Source organism: Caloenas nicobarica, chromosome 13, assembly GCF_036013445.1.
Source record: "Caloenas nicobarica isolate bCalNic1 chromosome 13, bCalNic1.hap1, whole genome shotgun sequence".
Lineage (NCBI taxonomy): Eukaryota > Metazoa > Chordata > Aves > Columbiformes > Columbidae > Caloenas > Caloenas nicobarica.
In genome coordinates, this window is record NC_088257.1 from 9,086,275 (window position 1) to 9,110,402 (window position 24,128).

Below are 24,128 nucleotides of genomic sequence, written 5' to 3' on the forward strand. Positions count from 1 at the left end.
TTTCATGACTAAATACTTTCTTGCGACTCTCAATCTTTTGCCATATCAGTGAAATAAGCTTCTGAACTTCCCCCTTGACTAACTACTTGTAAAATAACTGCTTTTCAATCTAAATTCATGCAACACCTTTCTCAGGGATTCAATCAGTCCAAAATATAACACGTTTAATGCATATTCATGTATTTGAAGCACCAGGAGAAATAAAACACAGTATTTTTTCACTACTCTGTTTCCCCAAAAATAAGACCTACCCCGGTAGCATGATTTTTCAGGAATAAGCCCTAGTTACAGTTCATTAAAGAGTCAATTTAAATAGCGTCCAGGCAGCTATACGTATAAAAAAAGTAAGCATCTTTTGGAGCAAAAATTGTGTAAGACCCCGTTTTATTTTCGGGGAAACAGGGTATCAGTGTTGCCAGAGAAGCACTGACTTTAGCATTAGCAAAAGCGTTGGCCATACAATGCTTTCCTATACTGGAAAGAACTGATCATTTACCCAGACCCTTTTCAGGTTTTCCACTGGGTATGCCATAACACTTGCTGAGGTTAGTAAATAATCAGAGTAGGCTTGAAGATAACCTTCACATCATGTGTAGCAAAATCTTGTGCAAACTACAGAGGGAAGAAAAAACACACCAACTCTCAGTCACTTCCAATCAACCTCAAACTCTTCGTGTTTTTTTGCAAAATTTCCAATTACAGAAAATGGAATTCCAATAATAATTGGAATATTCCGGGGGATTGCTTACAAACATAATCACTTCTTGTGACATCTGCTGATTAAAAATATCCTCAAAATCAATGAACCAAACATAAACGCATTTGAAATCTAGTAGGCTTCTGGCCATAAAGTAAGAAAATAATCGCTCTTTATCGTAAATTAAATACAGGAGCTACTCTGTGGCCTTCACTAATTCTTAGAGAGTGATGTGCAAGTGCAGGCTTGCTTAAAACGCAAGCTGATCTAATGTAATTCAGTTTTCCAAGGTCAGGAGGAGGAGGAGTTTATTTCTGAACCCTTGCTCTTAACAACAGTGTCATGCAAGATGAAATAGCACCACCACATATCAGGAGGTTCCGAATTTCTTTTGAAATGCAAAGACCTGCCAATGAATCTGCTTCTTGGAAGGTTAATATATTGTTTTCACTTGCATCTTCTTTATTGTCACTCTTTTATACCTGTACTTCAATTGCACACAGCATCTTCCCTTTATTGAGGGCTGCAGTTAATCAGCTGGTTCCATAAAGCACCACATAAATTCCGTTTTATGAATTCTTTGTCACAAGAATGTAGCCGAATGCCTTTGTGCCCCAAGACTCAGCAGTAACACATCACCTTTGTGCAGCCTCGCAAAACCGTGATGGAAATTACAGCAGCTCAAGAACAGAAACTCCTCAATCACCTCTACTATGGTAGTGTTGGTAATGAAAAAATAGAATCCAGTGAGGTTTAGCAGACAGGTCTTAAAAAAGACAGCGAGAAAAAGAAAGAGAGAAAGAAAAGCAGCCTGGGTACATGAGTAGATAGACTTTTGCAGGGTTGCCTTTGCAACAGAAGAACTTTGACAGTGTGAAATGCTGCCATGAGCTCACATTTTACAAATCTCTTACAAGTAGCAGATGTCTTTCCCTCTTCCTCAAATTCCTCATTCATTTTACACCATAAACTATATGACTAAGGAAAAAGAATCCATAAAATTATGTGCAAAAATATACTCTCTTAGATTTAATGCACACAGAAAGAATTGCCTTAAAGCTATATTTACACTATCATTTAAATAACCTATCACCGGGCTAATGTCTTCAAAGCATATTTTGAATAGTGCTGTAGCGTTAACTTTTAGGAGATAGAAGTTTTCACTTGGTCATTGTACCAAGCACAAAGAAGTCGGTGGCAGGAGCAGCTTAGCTCTAGACTGAAGTAGAGAAAAACTCACTCTCCTATTTCAGCTTGAAATAATCTCTGACGCACTTTGCTGATCCAAACTTACAAAAGACTCCAGACAAGGTCTTCCCAGTGCCCTGTAAAATATCACGAATATTTCTGGAAATACTTGATGATTCCGTAAGTCTCTTTCACAGCTCACAATTGCTCATAGTTATTTTCTGTGACCAGCTACCACACTAAGGTCATTTTCTCCTGTAGACATTTCTAACCAAAGAGCCCTTAGATTAAAGCAGATGTTCTTATTATTAGACCCCAAGTGTATAATTACTCACTTTGTGCTAATGAACTTCTTCCCATTTCTATTGCTCCAGTTCTCAAGGACATCCAATTGAAAATAAAAAAGGAAGCCTTTGAAAGAAATGTGAAATACTGTCCAGTGGTTTTGCACCCAGCTTGATTTCTTTCCATAAAAACGTAAACTGAACAGATAACACTTCCTACCACTTGCTTCTTTATTGAAAAATCTGTTTTAATTATTCATTGCCTTCTGGGTAACAGCATTCTCAATGCAGTTACTATATATGCTATACAGCAGCCACTATATGTCTTTCCTCCTCATACATTAAAAAAAACCAAAACGCTTAAAAATTATATTTGCTAATAAAAACAAACTGTGCTTTAAAAATTCTGACTTTTTTTTTTTGTTGAGAATTTCTCATTTGCTTATAGGATTTTACTGAATTGAGGAAAGCGATTAATATATAAGCTTCATTTAACAATCTCAAATGTATAAGGTAAAGATTGATATGCAAGATTACTTGTTTAAAACATCCAGAATAATAGTGTTAATATGTAAAATGAAAGGGAAGCATGATGCATACCTCATCACACTGTTCAGTTTTGTGCTTTTGACAATTTCCCCCTAATTCTCTGCTGGCCACAAACAATGTAATTTATAGATAAGGTGCTTCATCTATGAGACATTTCTTCCAATGCTGCTCCAGCTCAAAGAAAGGACTGCAAACCAGGGCAGGCTTTGCAACGCTACACAGGCCAATCTCACTGCATTTTTCAACTGCAGGTTCTCATTTTTTTTCTGAAATAGATATCTAGAAATAGATATTGGGTGTGATGCAAAGAAACTCAAGGTCTGCAAAGCTTCCCTGTGAACTCAGTATTCTTCAGGGCCTTAAGCTCTTTTCTAGAAAACGGCTATTCTGGTACCTTGGCACTGGGACTGCTGGAGACAGAGCTGTTTCTGGTGTCTCCTGGGTTTCATTTCAACTGAACATTTCAGCGAAATCTAATTAATCCCTTTGTGAAAACCACACAACAGAACGAGGCACCTTCCATATATAACTAGTACCATAACGTTAACAAAACATGTTGTTAAGCTTGAGAAATACTGAGGCATTCCTTTTTCACAGCAAGATATCAGAGAGATCAACAACCATGTACCTTAATTGTTCGGAAAATCACGTTGCAGACAATTACATGTTTTTTTCCCACTTTAGAGTCCCAAATGGAGCCTTATTTTGTTTGTCTAAACTAAAAATGCTCAGGGAACTGTACTTTGAAAAAGATCATACCCCATCTACATTTTTTGCATCTTACACTCTCCATGAATATTTGCAACCCTTTCAAGAACTGAAAGCCTAAGCCTGAATTTCAATTGCGAAGGATCAATGAGGCATCTGTAACATGGAACCTGCTGCCCGAAATGACTGAGACATGATTTTATTTTACTCAGTTTTCATTTTTTCTGTTGACAGGGATTGCCTGATAAGTGAGCACTTGCTGTTACAGACCGTACTTAGAATTTAGACGATAGAAAAATCTGCCTGTTGTCTGTGCCTGATACCACCTACACCCTATCATTGTAATTGAGGAATAGGAAACAATGATACATAAAATTACCTTCAGACAAGCAAGAGGGAGACAGGACAATGATTTGTTAAATCCAAGAACATAGTGGTATCATTGTATAAAGTATATTCTCATAAAGGAAACTAAACTGTTTTTCCATAAGCATACCGTTCTAAACAATTAGTCACAAAATTCTGTCTCACTTAGTGGAACACAATATTAGAAAATTGTAATTAAAACCAAGCCAGAAAATCATCATACAATAAACAGATTACTTAGACACAAACTTAGCCACTTTCTATGTTACTGTTAATTAGAAATATTATAAAGGCACGTCGGAATGTTGGTAGGGGACTAAGGCATTGTAAATTCAGCTCCAAATACAGATCTGCCTGTCCAAGGTAGTCCCAAGGAGATCTCCAGAAAGGCTGGACACCCACAGCGAAGGCTAAACTGCAATTTTGAGAGACCAACCTCATTTTTCAGAGTTTGAGCCTGTATCTGAAAAATTAACTGAATAGATACACCAATGCTTCAACATTTGGGAGAAAAAGATCCTGCGCTGGTTGCCTAGAAGCTTCCCTAATACTAACATATATTTTTTGTGTTGTAGTATATTTTAGTGCTTTCTCTGTGGATGATGGACTCTTGTCTGACAGATGGACTAGAGCCAAATCATTCAGATTGTCGTAACTCTCAAATGCAGATCCTGATTCTCATTCTAGTCCATCTCTAAGGGAGAGACATCTGCTTTACACGAACTGGAGAGCTTTTTTTTTTTTTTTTAAATTTATTTACATACACTCCATTAAACTGAATTACAAAAAACCCGCAATTTTTAGAGGAAAATGAATGTAGAAATGTCCCTGTCGGGACAGTGAAAGCTGTAAAATATGTAAGCGTGTACATTTAGAATGAAATAGTGATATCTCAAATACCATCTCCCTTCTTCTACACTAGTAAACAGGGAATCAGAAACAGAAAAAAATCAGAACTAATTTGACACAATGCTGAGAAGTGCATGAAAAGTAACAAACTCTCTGGAATGATCAATTAGTCTGTAGCCTACATTCATTTATACCACTATAGACTCAGAATAACTTTACCAAAGGCAGCTTGCTCAACATTGTTGATGGAACTATTCCAGATTTATAGTGGAGTAACCAAAGATGGAATTCAGTCCTTAAGATACCACAGCAAAAAGAATAGAACAACCACCAGAAAAAGATGTATTTGCAATTTCAAGTCTTATTTTCTCCTGTATTTTATTGAAAAGTTGTGGTGGTGTGGTGTTGTATGTGCGTGGCGTTTTTTTTTTTTTTTTTTTTTTCCTTCTCACACTAGCAATGTTTTAGCTTAACACTGCAATGATAAGCCCTATAATTTATTTCACTGCCAGGTTCCTGGTGATTTTACAATTTTTTTTTTTTTTATTAAATGTTAGGGAAATATTCCAAAACCTGCAGAAATCAACATCCGTGAGAAAAAAACTATATGAAACCAGCTTTATTTATTTGTTTTTGTTTATGACAAGAGAGATTTTAGTGCTCTGATTATCATTATCAGCGCACAAACACCTGCTGTTCCTAGACGGTGTTTCTATTAACACAGTGTGCCACTTCAATAGTTTTCTGTTGGCAATCTAAAAATCAAATTACTTCTTGTCTGAAAATTATTGTTACTTGCTGGTGCTAAGCATTTGCTATGTCTGTCATTTTCTAACCTTTTCTTTATGGTAAAGAAAAAAAAAATCAATGGCCATTTTAACATTTTGTTTAATGAGTGTTTATGAAACTCAGATTACCATTGAGCTAAGTACACTGATTTTGTTTTGTGGGTTTAGACACTCCGGTGACATTTGTATCCTCTGCATATCAAAGTGGGAGGTTATTTGCAGGGTCAATGACACCAGTTGTCCCTACGTTGCCCTTGGGACCCGTGCCCAGTTCAGATTTGGGTTTGCTGCTTCGGGTGCCTCAGACAGCGTTGTCCATGTGAGAAATATCAGCTCCGGCTGCAGCTCTGGAGCCTCCTTATTGACTTCGATGGGGAAATGAGCACTTCACAGCTACTGGGTTACATGGGTTGAGACATACCTAAATCAATTTGTTTATAATATTTCCATTTTAGGTGGTGAGAACTCCTGAGCAAGGGGTGAAACTCATCCACTGCTCAGCCTGGGGTATAAGCACAGCTATAAATGCTTACTAAAACATATGGACTTCCCTCTACCGCAGAGAGCAGCACAGACTTAGAAGTTTTCTTTCATAAGATTTCGAAAGGATTTTAAAAAAAAATCCTACTGTTTTTAATATAATTACACCATGACAGAGTTATTTTTATGCTGTTCTTGTCTCCCGCTGCCATCTGGGATTAGTCTTTATTTAGCGATGATGAAGAGTTATGTCTCATGTCCTGGTCCAACCTCAAAAAATTATGACAGGAATTCTGGCTCAACAGTATTCTATTAGCATGATAGAGATGCGTTAACTAAAAGTGCAAATCCTGCCGACAATGATGTTATTACTGCAGTCAACATCATTTCAGCAAATACCTGAAAGAACAGTGTGCTGCTTCTAGGGCTGCTTTTTTTTTTTTTCCTCCTTTCTGGCACTTCTGCCTCTAAAGCAGAAGGTGTCTGTTATATTTTGGAGCCTGCTGTAATTTGATGAAATGCAAGGAAGATCGTACCGAAGAAGTGACAGCTAGTCAATGGATGGTATCGTCCCTGACTTGTTATCTGTCTGGGGTCTGCTATGATCAATGCTTCTGTGCTGAGTTCCACAACCTCAGAGCCAGACCAAAATGCAAAACAACGTCTACAGGGGACAATTCCTTCTCCTTTTCAACTTCATATCAAAGAGGGCTTTGCGTACAAACTTGAGTGCTTTCTGTGTATAACTGTTGACAGTACAAAAAATATTTTAATTTATATTCCTTGATAAAAAAATGTGTTCAAGTATCATAGGCTCAAACTCTCTCAAGCCTGATAAAGCTTTTTGGGCAGGCGATTCTCCTGTAGAACACAGCTCTGATGGAAAACACAGCAGTCTGAAAATATGCATTTCATTTCTGTTGTGTAAATACTTCGCACACATAATTCAGAACCTCAGTACGTGCAGAACGAACAGTGGTGAAAAATCAAATAGCATTTGCTCAGACTAGAAACTGATTTTTAATGATGTTTGTCATCTCTTTATATTCTTTGTGAAAGAACTGTACCATTACGGCTGTTCACACCTACGTCCTAAAATAGGATGCTCGTGTATTTGTAAAGCAGAAATTTAGAATTGTTTTGTCAATTAAAGTTTACAATTAATATTATATGTTGGCTAATTATACAGTCACAGTCAGTTGTATTTGGGAACAGGAAAAATACTACAAAAAAAATTCTAACAAAAACCTAGAAGATTCTGCAAGTGATTTATCTATAAGGGTTGTGCTGTACCTGAAACTGTTCTGTGTGATGACTTAATTGTTCACCATGGAAATTCCTGCCACCTCACTTGTGCAATGCATAGTCATAACAAAAATGTTGGATGTTTTGACATTAAATTACACTGATTAAAGATGTTTCACTGAATTCGAAGGGGAACAGTAACTACTATTGATCACTTCATTATACGTAGCTAGCCTAGAAATCAATGCAAAGAAGATGTAAGATTTGATGGGAATGTAAGTGATATAATTTCGGAGTGATATAAATAGCAGCAATTTTAACGTTTCCCATTCAGCAGCATCTATTGCTCAGTTACAAATGCTTCGGGATGATCAGATTTTCAAAACAGACCAGAAAGAGCCTGGTATTTACCGAGAACATAGAGGACTTTCTACCCAGCTACGTAGGGAGTTGTGAACATCAACCTCACCTAAACAACTCTCCATAGTTTGTGGATGCGATTAAGTATTGACCACACAACCACAGCCAATGTTTCCATCAAAGAGTTTGTCCCAGTGGCCTCCCAATCAAACCTCTTGTAAGGGCATTGCCATCTTTCTGAGCTACAGTAAAAAGACTTGCATTTAATGGTCCTTCCTGAGCTATTCAAAGGACAGACAGCTCTGCATATGAGTCTTGATAAAATACACTTCAGACACAGAAGATAACAAGGCAATGTGGTGTAGGAAGATTAAAAAAACACATCAGGAGAAACTAGCATTTGTGTATCAGTTGATTAACATGCTCTTATTTGTATTATTAGCTTTTTTACTCTATTCCTGTTCAGCATGTGAACATTTTATTCATTTGCCTCTCAGATTGTGCATTCCATTTAACGCAACACTTCTACAAAAATACCAGTTTTCCCATGAAATGTGTATATGTAGAACATGCAGCCTTTTCCTCATAAGCTCTTGCTTTTCTCTGGTGCACAAAAGGACGATGCATGCGAGGTCAAGCAGCAGGACAAAACCTCCCCAGCCACCATTACTTTTCTCTTTCTTCTGACCCTAGGAAGAATTTGATTTTGCTGCCTCAATCTTGAGGCTATTTTCTTTTGCTTCTGATAGAAATTGGCGATGGTAACAGCCATCCATGAAGAGCAAATGCATCTATTCCTGCCTGCCTCTCACTTTCTTTTAATCAAATATTAAATGGGTGTAGCCACTTCACTACTCACAGACAAGAACTATCAGAAATGAAAAAAAAAAAAAATGAAAAGCAAAGCTTTCAGGAAAGGAATTATACTGATCTCCTTATGTGAAAGCTTGCAGGCAAAATAATAGTAATAATAAAAATTATTATTTACAGATACTACATAACTGAGATTTACCTGGGTAAGGTCATTTAATCATGTAACAAAAATTAAAAGACTGAATTGCAGTACTCATACAGACAATTTTGAAGCAAAAATATCAGATCCTACATAGCTTAGAGCTAATAATCCTGCTCTTTACTGATCAAGTCCAGAGAAGGATCATGTCAGTGTCTGGAACACACGTGACTGTATTCCACGTCCTTATATCTGCCCTGCACTGAAAGTTACTCTTTGATTTGAAAAACACAATTTCTCCCCTGCAAAACAGGAAAAAAAATCCTCCTAGTTTTAATAAGATATTGAAACTCTTGGTAATCTTAATTTTAGAATGTTTTTGTTTTACCATTCTGAGTTTGAGACTCAAATAGGTCACTTTAAAATCTACCTGGAAATTCAGTGTCAGAAAGAGTCTGTTTTCAAAGCTAAAGCCACAAAAGGAAAAAATTTCCTGGCAAATCAAACCCTGGAACCAATTTCAACGCAACCATTTTCACGACTCATACTTCATAAACTTTAAAATTATGTACTCTGAAGCTATGAAAACTTGTGAATAGCAACTTGAAACTGAAATATTTGCTGAAAGTGAATTTCAAAGACAGACTTAGTTCCAAGACTTTCAATTATTTCAGTTGTCAGTCATTCAGGCACAAGAAACGATACAACTCATTTGGGAAACAAGACTGTGATTTCTTCAAATAAACTTCATGCACTGAGTGCTCTTTTTCTAAAGGAATGGAACATCAAACCTTCTCATCCATCACACAGATTTGGGCTGGTAGTTAAATGCTACAATTCATATCCTAAACTATACCCCAAACAAGGCAGATTCTTGATCAAGCTTGCCAAGACCTATTCCCACAGCTTAAAAATGTTCTCTTGGTTCCTTTTAGAAATCTAAACAACACTCAGTATAACTGAATGTATTTGCTTCTGCCTATTGACCTTACATTTCCCTTATCAAGATAATAGCATTTTCTTAGAAGTTGCCTTGGGTGTTTCTGCAAGGTCAAAAAACCACAATGCACAGATAAGGATAAACCTACTTTGAATTACCGCATCTGTTCATGCTCCAGTGGCTCTGCAACCCTGATGGCAACAAAACAAGACTATTAATAGTAGTTCTGGAGAATAGCACTCAACTTCATAGAAAACACAAAAAGAAAGTATGGTCAGAAAGAGCACTGACTTGCTGTTGGACATTTACCATCCTGCCTGAGCTATTTCACCACTAACACACGTAACAGAGAGTAGACACAGAGGTATAGAGGAAGCAGCCAGAACCACGTTACTGCAACTCCGAATTCACATTTGCCAAGAGATGCCCCAATCATTGCACAATGTTGTCTTTCTGATAGGATGCACTGCACATTCAAGAGCAAACCTCTTCCCTTGCCAGCAGGTTCTAAGTGCTTTGTTTATGGAGCGAGATTTAGAAGCTTCTGCTAATGTCAACATAAGCTACACTTGATGAGAATTCTAGTTAATATTGCAGAGCTTTTGGAAAGAGATATCTAAAAACGACCACCAGGCAGGACTTGGTGTCTTCAGTAACTTCTGTCACTTGTGTGCCACCAAGAGTCAGTTACTCATCCTCTTCTGCTGTTGAAATTATAGCCTTGTTCATTTTATACTATTAGAAATAAGGCCCATGCCCTCTGAAAGGGCAGTTAACCTCAGGGCCGACTACAGCTCAACCTTTGTCTCTGGGTAGTGGAGCTGAAAATCAGCGGCTATCACATAAGCATATTGTACAGCTGGGATACTGCTCTGAATAATGAAGCATATCAAGTGTTTTGATACACCAAAGAAATCTCAATGGGCCTCAAAAAGAAGAGAGAGAAAGCATTAGGGCTTATCTTATTTTCCAAAATCTTCCATTAGCACCCTTACAGAGTCCTGGTTTTTAACCTCTCAGACTCTAAATCAAAACTTCTTTTAGGAAAATGAGGAACACAATCCTGCCATCTCTTAAAAGATTTAACTGCATAGTAGAAGGATTATATTGTTGTTTTTTGCCATTAAGGATAATAATTGTGGTGCACTTTTCTTTTGCTAGCATTTGTGTTATTTTATTAATGTCTCCATAATACCAGTGAGCACTATAAAAGGAATTACAATTTTTAACATGATTATTAATCTTGATTCTCATCCTCAAAGCAGAGATGTTTTTGAAAGGGCCCAGGAAGGAGGAAAGAACACGACTCAGACACTGCAGTCAATTGTTACCTCCGAGCACATACAGTTAGATTGCTTTTCTTTGATGCTACTGCCAATTTTATTCACAAGCATATAAAAAAAGGTCATGACATTTAGAATTACAGTAGTCTGGAAATTAAATGTTCCTTTACATTTTTAATTTCTGAAAATAATTTATTATGGAATAATATTTGCATATGATTGAATGAATGTGTAAAGATTAATGCAAACTGTCTTCAAATTGAAAGTTCACAACCACATACATTTAACCTTGTTGTATAATAGGCATTAAAAAGTTTATGCGGAAGCTCTAAGAGTTGCATTTCCATTTTGCTGGAAGCATTTGCACTGTAATTCTCCTTAGTATTTTTCCACTGACGTGTCTGTACTAGGCACAAGGTTTAGCACTCTATTATTTTCCAGTTAAGATTCTGCTGTATTTGAATGGATTTCACAGACCTGGCAACTGAATAAGGAGCAGAAACCAAGTCCCAACTGTCTATGCAATTCTTTTACACAAATTTTTATATGAGAAATCAAACTGCTGATTTTTATACTAGCTCAGCGATGTTAATTATACTATATTATATAAGGAAAATAAAACAAATTTGTGTGAGGACTAGAGAAAACATGAAGGTACCAAGTAACCAAAATGCTTGTAAGAAGCTCAAAACTGAGAGGCCTGGAGATCTGATGAAGGGGAGATCGCTCAAGTGCTGCCGTGACCAGGTCTCAGGGGACCGCCACGCTCTGCCATGCAATTGCCTTGGACATCTCACACTTGTCCCCTTACATGTTATTTCTTCAAAGCCAGGTGATACTACTTGTTGAGCAAATAATAGAATCTTAGGAAAGGTAGCGCTATGGAAATTTTTTGTGGTCAACAATTAGAATTAATGATTCTCCCATAAAGCTGAAGCTTTCATGCTGTAAAAAGGGCACACAGACACACAATACCGAATCCTTCTTCAGATGCTGCTAAAATTGCACCTGGGTAAAATTTATAGCGATATATAGAATTTACTCATGTTTTCTCAGGGAAACTCCTGGGACCTCTTTGTTAAAAGACTGTCAAACTCTGAAATATTCAGCTTGAGACTCCATACACTCAGTGGGCCAACTGAACGTCTGAACAATGTCTGAAGAGAGGAGACTAAGGAGGTAAGTTAAAAGAAGTCTTTAAATGGCACGTTACTGGCACACTCAAAGATCCAGGAGAAAATTTAATACAAAGCAAGTTAGAAAGCCCCTTTGCTAGTATTTGATTCTCAATACCAAATCCTTTTGTGGCTATTTCAGCACCTAACCCCAGAAAGAAACAGTGATAAAGCAAAATATTATACTACTATTAATTTTTTTATATATGTATATATGCACACAATCACTTCCATACCGGATTTTTCTTATAACTTATATAACTTATTTTTCTTATAACACTACAATCAGGCTCACGAGCAGTTTCTTTGCATACACTTGATGCAGGAGGTGACTATTGTCTTCAGTGTATTGAATGTTTCCATACACACACAGCAATGATTTCCTTTATTTCCCAGGTGACAGTGCTCCTCCAAGGGACAGAACATTCTCTTCATGCCACACTGGAGATGGCAAAATTAAGACATTTAATATCCTTGTCACCAGGGCAATGGCAGAAGCACCGTTAGCTCAAGCCTGGCCTCTTGAAAAAGCCTTCGGGAAAGTTGCTCTGCAGATCACCCAACCCATTAAATTAATGCTTTGTTGGTAGGAGTAAAAGTTTTGAGTCAAGCAAAACAAAAGCCTGAGTTTCAGAATACATATACCCCGTCAAATTGCATTTATCAAGATAAGGGTTATTAGAATCTTTTTTTCTCTTCTGTGAATGAAATTGTAAGCTTAAAATGTCACTGAAGATTTATTAATCTGATACTCTTTCTGATAAGGGCAAAGAGGGCACAGAGGGAGCAGCTTATGAGAAGAAAAGTATATGTTTGTGCCTGACTACAAGAAATAGAAAATATGAATAAAGCAATTTATCAGTGGGTAAACTGTAACCAAAAGATTCAAGCCACATAAAGCAATATTACAGTTATATATGGATTTCAGAACCTTGCCATGTAAAATACTTCATGTAAGTTTGATAGCTATGCAGAAAAATGTTTGTGATTAGCAAAAAATGGAATAAACCTGCATTTTAAAAATCCAGGCTGCTGAAGCACTTCCTGTTCTAGAAAGCAGAGGCCTAATGTGAAAACTGGTGCTGTGCTAGAGGCTCCGGCATACGGAGCACCACCAGCATGGTCATCAGCACTTCCAGCTGATGAAACAGGGTTGAACTAACCAAAGGAATTGTTTAAACATTTTTTTTTCCTGTTTCTGTCCATGGTGCTGACAGAACAGGTCCACAGTGGGGAGGAGTAAGAGCAAAGAGAGGTTCTCAAATATTTTGTGTCAACCAGACCATTGTTAAAGCTTCATCTTTTTTATACTCCGTGTGGTGCACAGGGCAAATAAACACATTTCACTGCTTAGCGTGACAGAGCACATCCTGTGTAAGTCACTGTTTTGGCTTTGTGAGCTACTAATACAGACAGGAGCCCAGTAGCTGTCAGTGAATTAACCCTCATAGCACCTCCTAAGAGAGGGTGGACAACCCTGTACTCAAAAACAGTATTCACTGTGCCATAGGTGTTCTCACCAGCACATCTGCACTCATATCAAGAAACCGCAGTCACAAGTATAACGACTCTTTTCTTTTCCAAAGGGCTTTCCCCGTAGCAGAGTGGAAAGTCAGACACAGAACCTGGCTGCAGCACTTGCCCTGCTGCTGGACTATTGCTTTTAAGTCAGTCTCTTTTGCAAGAATTAATTCCCTTGGGATGAGGTCACTCTGAGACGGCTTGTGCTTACTTCCTAGGGAAAGATCTGGGGAAGTGAATCAGCTCACTGGGCTTACAGACCTAAACAGAGAGCTCACCAAGAGCTGACAGAGAAAATGTTCATTTCTCGTGAGACTCCAGCCTTCAGTTTACATGACATCATTTGCAATGAGTTCGTTGTTGAAACAATTTCATATATAAATACAGATGCATATCTACTTAATAAATATTTGACTTCTATTGAAAACATTAATAACAGTAAAGATTAAAATGATTATTCAGATCTCATGTAATGTATACGTATGACTTTATATGACTTTTTGGTTTACACAGAGGCTACTGATTATTTTTTTAACTTATGAAGTAATGAACCATCAAGTAGTATTTTTATTTCTATCTTCCTTTATGATGATTCAATATTTTCATTCAAAACATTCTCAATCAATAATAAGAATCATCAGCCAGAACTCAGTTTTCCTACGAGACCCTATAAAGCGGGTGTTAGTTTTACAGCAGTTAAAATGTTTGAAATCACCACGTGTTTAGAAAAGGATTAGTTGTACCTTAGCTTTTTCTCAGAAACTGTTATATATAAAATCCGCCATTTAAAAAAATCCTTTTGTACATTTTTCTGAGGACACAGCAGAAACAAATTGATCTACTATAATTCCACTAAGTGCTCAACTCACCAGTCTTCTCCATCTTGTGTTTTGGACTTTCAGGTCCTGGAAGGCAGGGGCAGGGCCCTTCACATCGAGCTGTGATGGTTTTGCCAGAAGTACATGCATGAAACTCCAACTTGCACTAGAATCATAAAAAAAAGAATATGTTTTGAATTAGGGCAAGATATAAAAGCTGCAGCTGTGGATTAAATAAGAAATTGAATTTAGCAGTAATGGCATTGGACAGATTGCAAAACTTCAGTCTCTATTGAAAATGCCATTGTTTTTATTATTACAGATAACAACAACAGCTACTTCCTATGCAGGGTTTTGCACGGCACTTCTAAATGTGCCTCATAAAGTGCTGTTATTGTTCCCTGCTTAAATATATGGAATCTGCAGCACAAAGTTGAAACAATTTCTTGCAGGTCACCTCAGAGATCAGTGACAAAGAGGAATAAAAATACAAGTCTTCAGAATCCCGTGTGTTTCCTACACTGATTACCATGTTTCAGGTGTGAAATCATGCCATCCATCACCTGTTAACACTAATGATCTATTAGTTTGGTCTTTTGAGGATCTAGGAGCTCTCAACTTCCACTGCAAGCAATGGGCTTGGTCTGAATAACATTCACAAAGAGACACCAATCCTCAAAATAGTGAGGACTGAAAGAAACAGCTCATCAGCTGATGAGACTGGTCCTTCAACGCATCAGCCTCTCCGAACAAGGAGGAAATTTTAAGTGACTCTAGTAACTATAAATTGCCTTAACAGTATCATCCCTAAAAATAGCCATCCTTCATGCCATCGACTCCAGAAATACAACAGAATTGTAAAACTGAAGAGTGAAGATTAAACTCTGAGCAGTATAGTTCCCCATATCTGCATATTGTTACCTGCTCCTTTCCCTTCCCTAAAACCTCAGCAGATGGGATTTATGGTCACAACATTCAAACTATTTAGGACAGCAGGACATGTGCAGTATTGGATGAATGAGACAATTCAGGAGAATATTGCAAAAGTATGCTAGTTAAAAAGCCCTGATTTGTAACATACTGACTATTCATCGCCTTCGCTGTTTGCATTACATACATTTTATTGCTGACTTTCCTTTAAGACCTTTGTGCCTGTGCAGTCATCCTCTCTGCAGTTACTGCCCCACGGATATTTTCCCCAGACTGTGCCCAGCAGTGCAGTTACTGGAGACTGGACTGATGTACTAATAAAGTAAAAAAAAAAAAAACAAAACCATATCCAAAAAACCCCAAAACAGCACAAAGAAGCAGCAACAAAAATGCATGGGGCATTCTCTTTGGCTTGATACCTAATGAACTGAATTCAAACATGTTTTTTTTGTGTTTTTCAAGCCCTAATTTTACCAGATCAGAATCTGAGAGCTTTTAATGCAAACGGGAGCTTTGCCGGCAGCGCTGAGGCTGGCGCTCCTCCCTGCAGAGACTGCCTCCTGTCCCGGGAAACTGGAAAGGTGGGGCTGTAAAATCCCTTTGATAAGTCTCAATTTTATTATAGATTAATTCTTTTTCATTTGAAAGTAGGTCAGCATGCTTACACAGTGTGATGCAATGTATTTTGAAACGTGCAGCTTTTTTGAAGGTCAAAGGACACCCAGCGTAAGACCATGGTGGTATCCAATGGGGGATGCAGTGGGCAACTGGAGCTCATCTAGCAACAGTCACTGACAAAATTCACAGCATCATCTTCTGTTACTTTGGTACAGTGGAAGCCAAGAAAACAGAACAGGATGTTGTTACAAGATAAATGCCTCCTGCTTTGAAAGTATCAAAAATATCTTGGTTTTGCCTCTGTTTGTTTTTGCTAAAAGGGCTCATCTTTGCCCAGGCTTTAATCTAGCAGCAGGAGACCATTATCCTGTGCCTACATCCTACTCTGTTGACATTCTCTCCTGGCCATTCTGAACTTCAGTGCACCCTGCTGGTCGCATGCTTTGTGATGTTCTGCCCTTCTAATTTAGAAAATGCATGGCCATGCACAAATGTGCAAGTTTAGCATGCATTTTGTACTAATTTCTTGAAAGACCAAAGAGAATATCAGTACTTATTTTTCATGTTTGCTCCATAAATACTCTTTGCACAGAACGCAAACCAAACAGAAGCACATCAGAAGGAGAAGAGGAGAAAGAAACGCTCTGAATGCACAGTCCTGAAGGCAACAACTCTTTTCCTGCAGCATATTTCGATAGTCAATATGTTATTGAGAACACAGGCACAAATCTTCCTACAGCTAGAGTTGATCATTTAATCCCTTACAGAACATCAATTAGTTACATATTTTATTATGACTAATAAATGTAAATTATGTCTCTAAGCATTAGCAATTATACTTCAAATGCAACCTTTAAGACAGCAAGACCTATTTCGGGACTCGCTATGTACGGTTAAAAAATAAAGAGCTTTACAGTTGGAAACAGCAGGACAAGTTTTTCCCCAGCTTTCCATATGATTGATAAAAATTACAACCAAAAAGCTCAAAATAAACCAAAAAAAGAAGCTGCTTAAAATAGGCTGTCTCTATGATCTGAATGTGCAGGGCAAGAACATGATCTAAACTTGAAGATCATAATGGGGCAGTGACATCCAAGTAAATCTACACCTATGATTAACCACCTTATATCCCCCACCCTATTAGTTTGGGATGTTGGTCCATACATGTATTCGTAGAACTGGGGTGGCAGCTCAGTGCTGGAGGAGGAAGATGAAAGAACTCCATTTAAAATATTAAATTAGGATAATACTGATTACTTTTCAACACCTAATCACTATATGTAACTGTTTTTTCTTTCCCTAAAGAAAAACATGCAGATATCATACTTCCCATCTGATGTTATGCTTACTATAATAACCCACATGAGTAGCTTATCTTTGGATGTAATGACATTGCCTAAGCCAAACTATATGATACTCAGAAGCAAAGTGGCCACAAAAGATCTCTTGTAGAAAAACAAAGAAGTTTTTGGACTGCCCTGCCACTGAATCTACAGACTAGAAGGAGCCTGTTGGTTTCTGCCAAACCATGGACACTGCATTTCTATTTTTGTGAAGGAAACCCAAATGCCCTCTGTTTCTGCCATCCTCGCCTACTTCTCACATAGAGAAAAGAAAATACACAGAACAGGACAAAACATATTAAATGAGGGAATGATACAACCTATCGGTCTCCAGCACCAAAGGGACAGTACAAGTTTTGCAGAAAGAATCCATGAAGCTCCTTGCAGTGATTCTACACAGTCTCACTGGAAGCAGTCCCACAGTTTGGGGCTGGTCATCTCTGATTTCAGGGGACCCATCTCACTGCTGGTGTGAACGGATATGTCGTGACTCTCTGCTGAGCTTTTCTCCTAGTAGAGCTCCCTGGATCCTGCCAAGCTTCATTGTTTCTTTGCCACCTCCCTGGTGTTTGAACTGCATTTGTTTACTATGAACCCCAAGGCTCACATAAACATCTCTAAACTATTTTACTGCAAATGGAAAAGCAGCTCTGTTATTTGTTGCTAAATGTATATGGAGCTCAATAAAATATATGAGGGGAGAAATGGTTGAACATATTCATGGAAAATTCATAAATTAATTTATTCAACTAAGATGTGGGAAATTATTGCAGAGTGTGTTTTGGCTAAAGTGCCCCCCTGAGAATCCACTACTCATATAATGATTCCCTTTTTATTGTCAGTGAATCTACAGCAATGTGTTTTGCATAAGCATTCACATTTGAGGCAGAAAGAAAAAATAGCTACATAAAATTTATTGCCAGCTATTTTATTCTTGTCTGTCAGTCTCCAGCCTGTAGACCCTGCTAGAGCAGAATGGAGTTTTTTTTTTAATGACGTAATAAAACAGCATATCTCTGTCTTTATACTAGCTTTCAAATTTGGCAGCCAGGTTTTGATCTAACCTGTACGTATGTAATATTGTCAAATAAGTTAATACAATCTTTTACACATGGGTGTATATTTGACTAATTAATATTTATGTGATAAGCTTAATACAGCCTCCAGACTGCATTAATGACTTGAAGAGCTTTGCATCATGCCGCGAGGATGAGGAGACAGGAACACTGCCACAACGCTCCCCACAGCAGAGATGGACTTAGTGCAGAGACAGTATTTGATGCATTAACTACAGCCAAGAGGGCCAACCGTGTCCTGGTGCATCCAGCACAGCGTTGCCAGTCAGGCAGGGAGGCGATTGTCCCGCTCTGCTCTGCGGCAGCCTCACCTGGAGCACTGTGTGCAGGCCTGGGCAACATGGGATCAAAAGGATATAAAGCTACTGGAGAGTGTCTAGAAGAGGCTACAAAGTTGGTGAAGGGTTTGGAGAAGAAGCCATATGAGGAGCGGCTAAAGTCACTTGATTTGTTCAGTCTGCAGCTTCCTCACAAGGTGCGAGGAAGAAGAGGGGCAAGCGCTGATCTCTTCTCTTTGGTGATCAATGATAGAACCCAAGGGAACAGCAGGAAGATGTGCCAGGGAGGCTTAGGTTGGACATTAGGAAAAGGTTCTTCGCCCAGAGGGTGGTGGAGCACTGGAACAGGCTCCCCAGGGAGGTGTCACGGCCCCAAGGCTGATAGTGTTCAAGAAGAGACTGGACAAGGCCCTCAGACACATGGTGTGAATTTTGAGGTTTTCCTGTGCAGGGACAGGAGTTGGACTCAATGATCCTCATGGGTCCCTCTCAACTCAGGACATTCTATGATTCTATGTTACACACGCTGGGATGAAGAGTGGCAGACTGTGCACATTTCTTCATTGTGATTCTAATTACAATTTATAGGGGAAGTACTGTCAGAACCTAGCCCTGACAGCATGTTTCCTTGAGAATGCAGATGTAATTGAGAATCTGCTGCAGGTGCCCCAGATGGCCTGGGACATACCATGTGTCTAATGTTGCTCCTGGTCGTAGAGCCACAGAGAGGACAGACAATGGGAACACTTTGCACAGGTTCAGCGTCCTGGATGATCTCACAGTCCTGAGAACAAACACCAGGTAAGGGGATGAGGAGACAGCATGCTGCACTTTATCCAGGGTTCAGCAGAGGGGAGGCTCTCCAAGACCGTAATTTAGTCTTAATGCATAAAATTTGTCATTAAAAAAAAAAAAATCTGTCATCGAAAATTTCTCATAGTTATGGTAATAAAGGAGAAAATGTTAGCTTCCAAAGTTAATTGCTTCTGTCATTAACTGAAATGTGAACTAAAAAGGGAAGAATCATATTTTTGTTGGTGAGAGTATGTAGGAATTGGCAGACAACATACATGATGAAGATAAAATAACATGAAGTCTCTTTCTCAAAAGACTGAAAATTGAAATAGGAGTTGAACTTTACAGTATACTAATTAAAATACATGTTAAAAACCTGAAATGTTACATCTTACTGTTAGTAATGTCTCTAAAACACTGTTGTTCAACAGTGCTCTTGCCTGGAAGACGCTGCATCTTCTTTAGTGCCCTGCAGCTTTTTGCATTTCCACCGAGAATTATTTCAGTGCAGTGTTTGTTTTATAGTACATCTTTTGTTCACTCACAATCTTCTAAACTTCAGATACAAATAACAAAAGCTCATTATTTTCTACCTTATCCTCTACTCGGTACTTGCCACCGGCAGAAGCTAAACCTTCCCAAAATTACTATATTTTTTTCTTTCAGTCCAGAGTTTCTTTGTGTCAGTAGTTTTTCATACCTATCTCTCTTAGCAGATAATTAGAATGCATTGGAATTCAGACACCCATTTGAGAGGGGTTGTTTGTTTACATGTTTTAGAGCAGTGCTTGCCATTGCTTCCAGAGCTACGACTCTTATCAGTATTTATAAGCCCCTGTTTCCAGTTTTCATCAGACAGAAAAAAAAAAAAAAATTGGAACACAGGCCAAAAGATTTTTTTTTTCCCCCTACTTGGCACAATAAAAAAAAAGGTTCAGCATCTTTTCTTCAAATCCCTAAAGAAATGTCATACAGTGCACTCCCATTGCATCCTGCCAAACACATACATTAAAAAGTTTTAATGGGAATTCTGCAAACTTTTTAGGCTCTGTAAAACCTGAAATCCTGAAAATGGCTGCCCAGTTGGGAGACAGCAAAGTCAACCACATGAATTCATGTTTCTAAAAAAAGTCAGACAATAATGTCAAGTCCTGACACGAGTCTCAAATTTTGGGCTACGTGACAGGGTTGGGATGGGACAAGGGCGCTCCATGCCTCAGGTAGACACTGGCAATACGGTCCAAGCTCTGTCCCCAGGACTGACCACTTGGGTAGGTTTTACACTGGCTAAAGTAGCTATTCTGTGTCCAGACTGGCACTGTTACTAGCTTGTAGAGTCATTTCATTTCTCTGGGCAGACAATACACAGGCTCTGCTCCTGACCGGTAGCAGCTCCTGTCACTGCAATCAAAAATAAAGGCAAGGCTGAAATAAAACAAAAACACACAAACCAAAACAACCCCAACCAAACACATTTATTTTATATTAGAATAGCTATCAGGCAAACATACAGCACTTTATCTTCGCAATAAAAGCTGTAAAAAGATATCTTAGAAACTTGGAGTTCTAATTAGGAGCTCTGTTATCCCCATGAGAATACACAGCTGCCGCTGATATTAATGGGAGTTATACATGCATACCGTTGCTGGAATAAACTCTAATTAGCACAATCTATTGTGTAAATACACATTGAGCCATTTAAAAACTGTATACTAGCTGTAGTTTTGATTCATAGAATGGTTTGGGTTGGAAGGGACCTTCCCAGCTCCCCCAGTGCCCCCCCTGCCACGAGCAGGGACATCTGCACCAGCTCAGGTTGCTCAGAGCCCCGTCCAGCCTGGCCTGGGATGTCTCCAGGGATGGGGCATCCACCACCTCTCTGGGCAACCTGGGCCAGTGTCTCACCATCCTCAGTGTAAAAAAATTCTTCCTTATGTCTAGCCTGAACCTCCCCTCTTTTAGTTTAAAACCATCACCCCTTGTCCTGTCACAACAGGTCCTGCTAAAAAGTCTGTCATCATCTTTCTGATGGGCCCCTTTTAAGTACTGAAAGGCTGCATTGGCTTAGAAATTCCCCTTTCTGCAAGAAATGACATGAAGGACCTTATTATATCTCAAGTAAACAACAAATATTTAAGAAGGTCTCTCATTGCACACTTAACTGGCAGGTTCATCATCTGCTAGAAAGAGAACAGCTTCCAGGTGTGGGGTCAGAGAGAAACAGATCCAGGTTCCAAGGCACTGATATTAAATAGGCTGAACAGATTTATGCAGCTGAGTGCAGCAACACCAAAAGGTCAAATGCAGCAAATCTCTGGAGACCAAAATTGCTCTACACTGCACAGCTCTGCCCCCTGCAATCCTGTAGCTCCATGAGGGAGAGCTACAGGACTTTGCCTTCAGCGTAAAATTAACCATAGAGCAGAGGAAAGCATGAGACCTGCACAATCTTTAAATATCACTCCTTAAGTCAGGAGATCACATCTTTAATATTGCCAACTGCAGGTGCTCCAAAGTGCATAGCTCAGGTCCTTAAAATTTTGGTTCTCAATTTTAAGATTTTTAAGTTTTTAAATTAGGTCCCAGCCATATACAAATTTCATGGTTTTGGCTCTTACAGCATAAGTTTAAACAACTAAGTACCAACTCCAAGCAATGGGAAAGACAGAAGGTTCATCTTCCAAGAAGAAACCATCAGTTCCTGTTCTGGACTCCAGGAAAGATCAAGCCGAGCTGCAAGAGGCAGCTATCATGCAATTCAGGATTGTATTAATTGCATATTTTGTAGCTCCACGCTATAATTAGAACTGTGCACACCTCTAAAAACAGGTTTCAACTTCTTAGCAGAAGAGCAGAAGGGGCTCCTTGTTTTCATCAGTTGAACTCAAATAGTTTTAGAAAACCTAGGAAGAGTTCATGCCTCTTTGCTGCCTTCAAATGCATGCATGAGAGATCCTTAAAAGAGAGTCTGTGACTGTGGGGTGCCAGTCCTACACACTGCAGCCTGGAGAAGGGGGAGGAAAGGAGCAGGGCAGAGCCGTGGGGACAGGGACAGCAACTGGAAACACTCCCCAAGCCATGACTCTGGAGCGAAGTCTCCCACCACACTGCCACCAGAACACCGGGCAAACTCTGGTCTATTCCTACGTGTTCTGCTATTCGTTTCTAAAGGACTATTCGGTTGAACTTTCATATTTGTAATTAGAATCAAAGTAGCCAAAAGTTTTGTTGGTTAGAACTAACTGAAGAAGGAGGAACTGCAAACTTAAAGAAAAATAGTGATTTTCCAAGCTGACTGATAGCTCACGAGTTAGCAGGGGGACTGCTCGTAGCCATTTCAGTGTTTGAATGGCAGGGCTGTAAACCAAGGAAATTATCATGTACCCACGCTACTGCAAACTGCAAACTTACGGACAAAGCAAAATCGGCTCATTTGCAGATATCTGGACAGACCACTGAAGGATAAAATTCTTTTTAAACACACAACAAATTGCCCTGAGAAATAGCTGGCAATCAGCTCAATGTGAAGCAAGAATTTTTTAAAAATGCAGTTAATTGCATCAGCTAGATGATATGGCATCTAAGGTCACAGTACCAGATATCGGGGGCAGAGGACACCCAAGGGACCATTTATGAACACAATATAACAATGAAAACAAATGGTTGCCATTTTGTGAACAAAAAAGAAAATAGCCTTAGGCACCAAAATCTAGCATGTCATATTGAAATTCAGTTTATTTTTACAAGTAATTTAGATGCCAGTTCTGGAAACACTTAGGTCAAGGTGGGGGGGGAATATCCCAGTTTATTATCTTGTGAGAAATTCAGGTGCTTACTGGAGCAGCAGGGGCCAAAGACAGCTGGAACTTGACACAGAAGAGTCGGTTCTTAAGTGGAAACATTTGTGCAATGCTGATTTTGAGTTTTCCTTCACTGACTGAAGAGACCAAGACAAGTTAAAAGGCAAATGAAGACAGAACAGTTCTGTCACTACGAATGGGTGAGTCAAAAATAAAGACACCACCCTGCTCTCCTCTGACTCTACCTGCTTTTATTTATCATGCAATGGCTACTATGAGGTAGGCACATGCTTGTCCGCTCCTCAGCAGAGTCACATTCTTAGGCTGAAATCTGCACTTCAGCCTGTGGTTCGATTTTGGTGACTTTACTGATAATTTTGGAGTACCAAGGTCATTCCTGCCATCTGGGCTGTCCAAGCTGTTTCCTTGTGCACCAATGCAGGAGCTGAGGAGATGACGCAAAGTCTCCATCCCCAAGGAGCAGCTCTGGCTCCCAGGCAGCCCAGCCAGAGGCAGCTCCTACACCTGAGCCTCCTCCTGTGGTTGGCACTAACTCAGGGATCTCTGCAGGATGCTCCGTTGTGTGGCATAATCATGTGGTTTGCCTGATAACTCCTGCTATGAATTGCCTTTGGAAATGCTAATTCTCCAGTCACAAGTATTTGCAGAATCATAATCCAAATGCAAATGTAGGTGGCAATGCTGGCTTATTTAAAAAAAAAAAAAAAAAAAAAAATCTTATAGCCCATATCCTATATTCACATACAAAAGCATTTCCTGTCGCTAAATGTCTATTCCTTTTTCTTCCTGCAGGATTTGCATGATAGCTCAACTAATGATGATCATTTTCTAACTGCACATGGGAGTTTTTACTTTCCAGTACACTGCCACATTCCAGGATGTGGACTTTAAAAATCACTTTCTTACTGCATTTTTTTCGTTTCTATATATATTATATTGTTTTTGTCTCTGTGAAATAATTCTCTATTCTAACTCTTCATAATTATGAGCTGAGAGTTCATAGCTAATAGTGGTATTCAAAGTGGAAAGAAGCTACTTAATTTTTTCTTTTAATAGACCAAAGC

At 38.8% G+C, this 24,128-nt stretch overlaps 1 protein-coding gene across 2 annotated transcripts in view; it reads right to left on the minus strand.

Annotated features, from left to right (window-relative positions):
• The window catches only part of SPOCK1 (SPARC (osteonectin), cwcv and kazal like domains proteoglycan 1), a 291,932-nt gene that overhangs the window by 45,300 nt on the left and 222,504 nt on the right, over positions 1-24,128 (minus strand). For both annotated transcript variants that reach the window (XM_065644273.1, XM_065644271.1), the window contains exon 6: positions 14,255-14,369. In XM_065644273.1, coding sequence (XP_065500345.1) covers positions 14,255-14,369 — 115 coding nt within the window. The remainder of the gene's footprint in view (positions 1-14,254; positions 14,370-24,128) is intronic.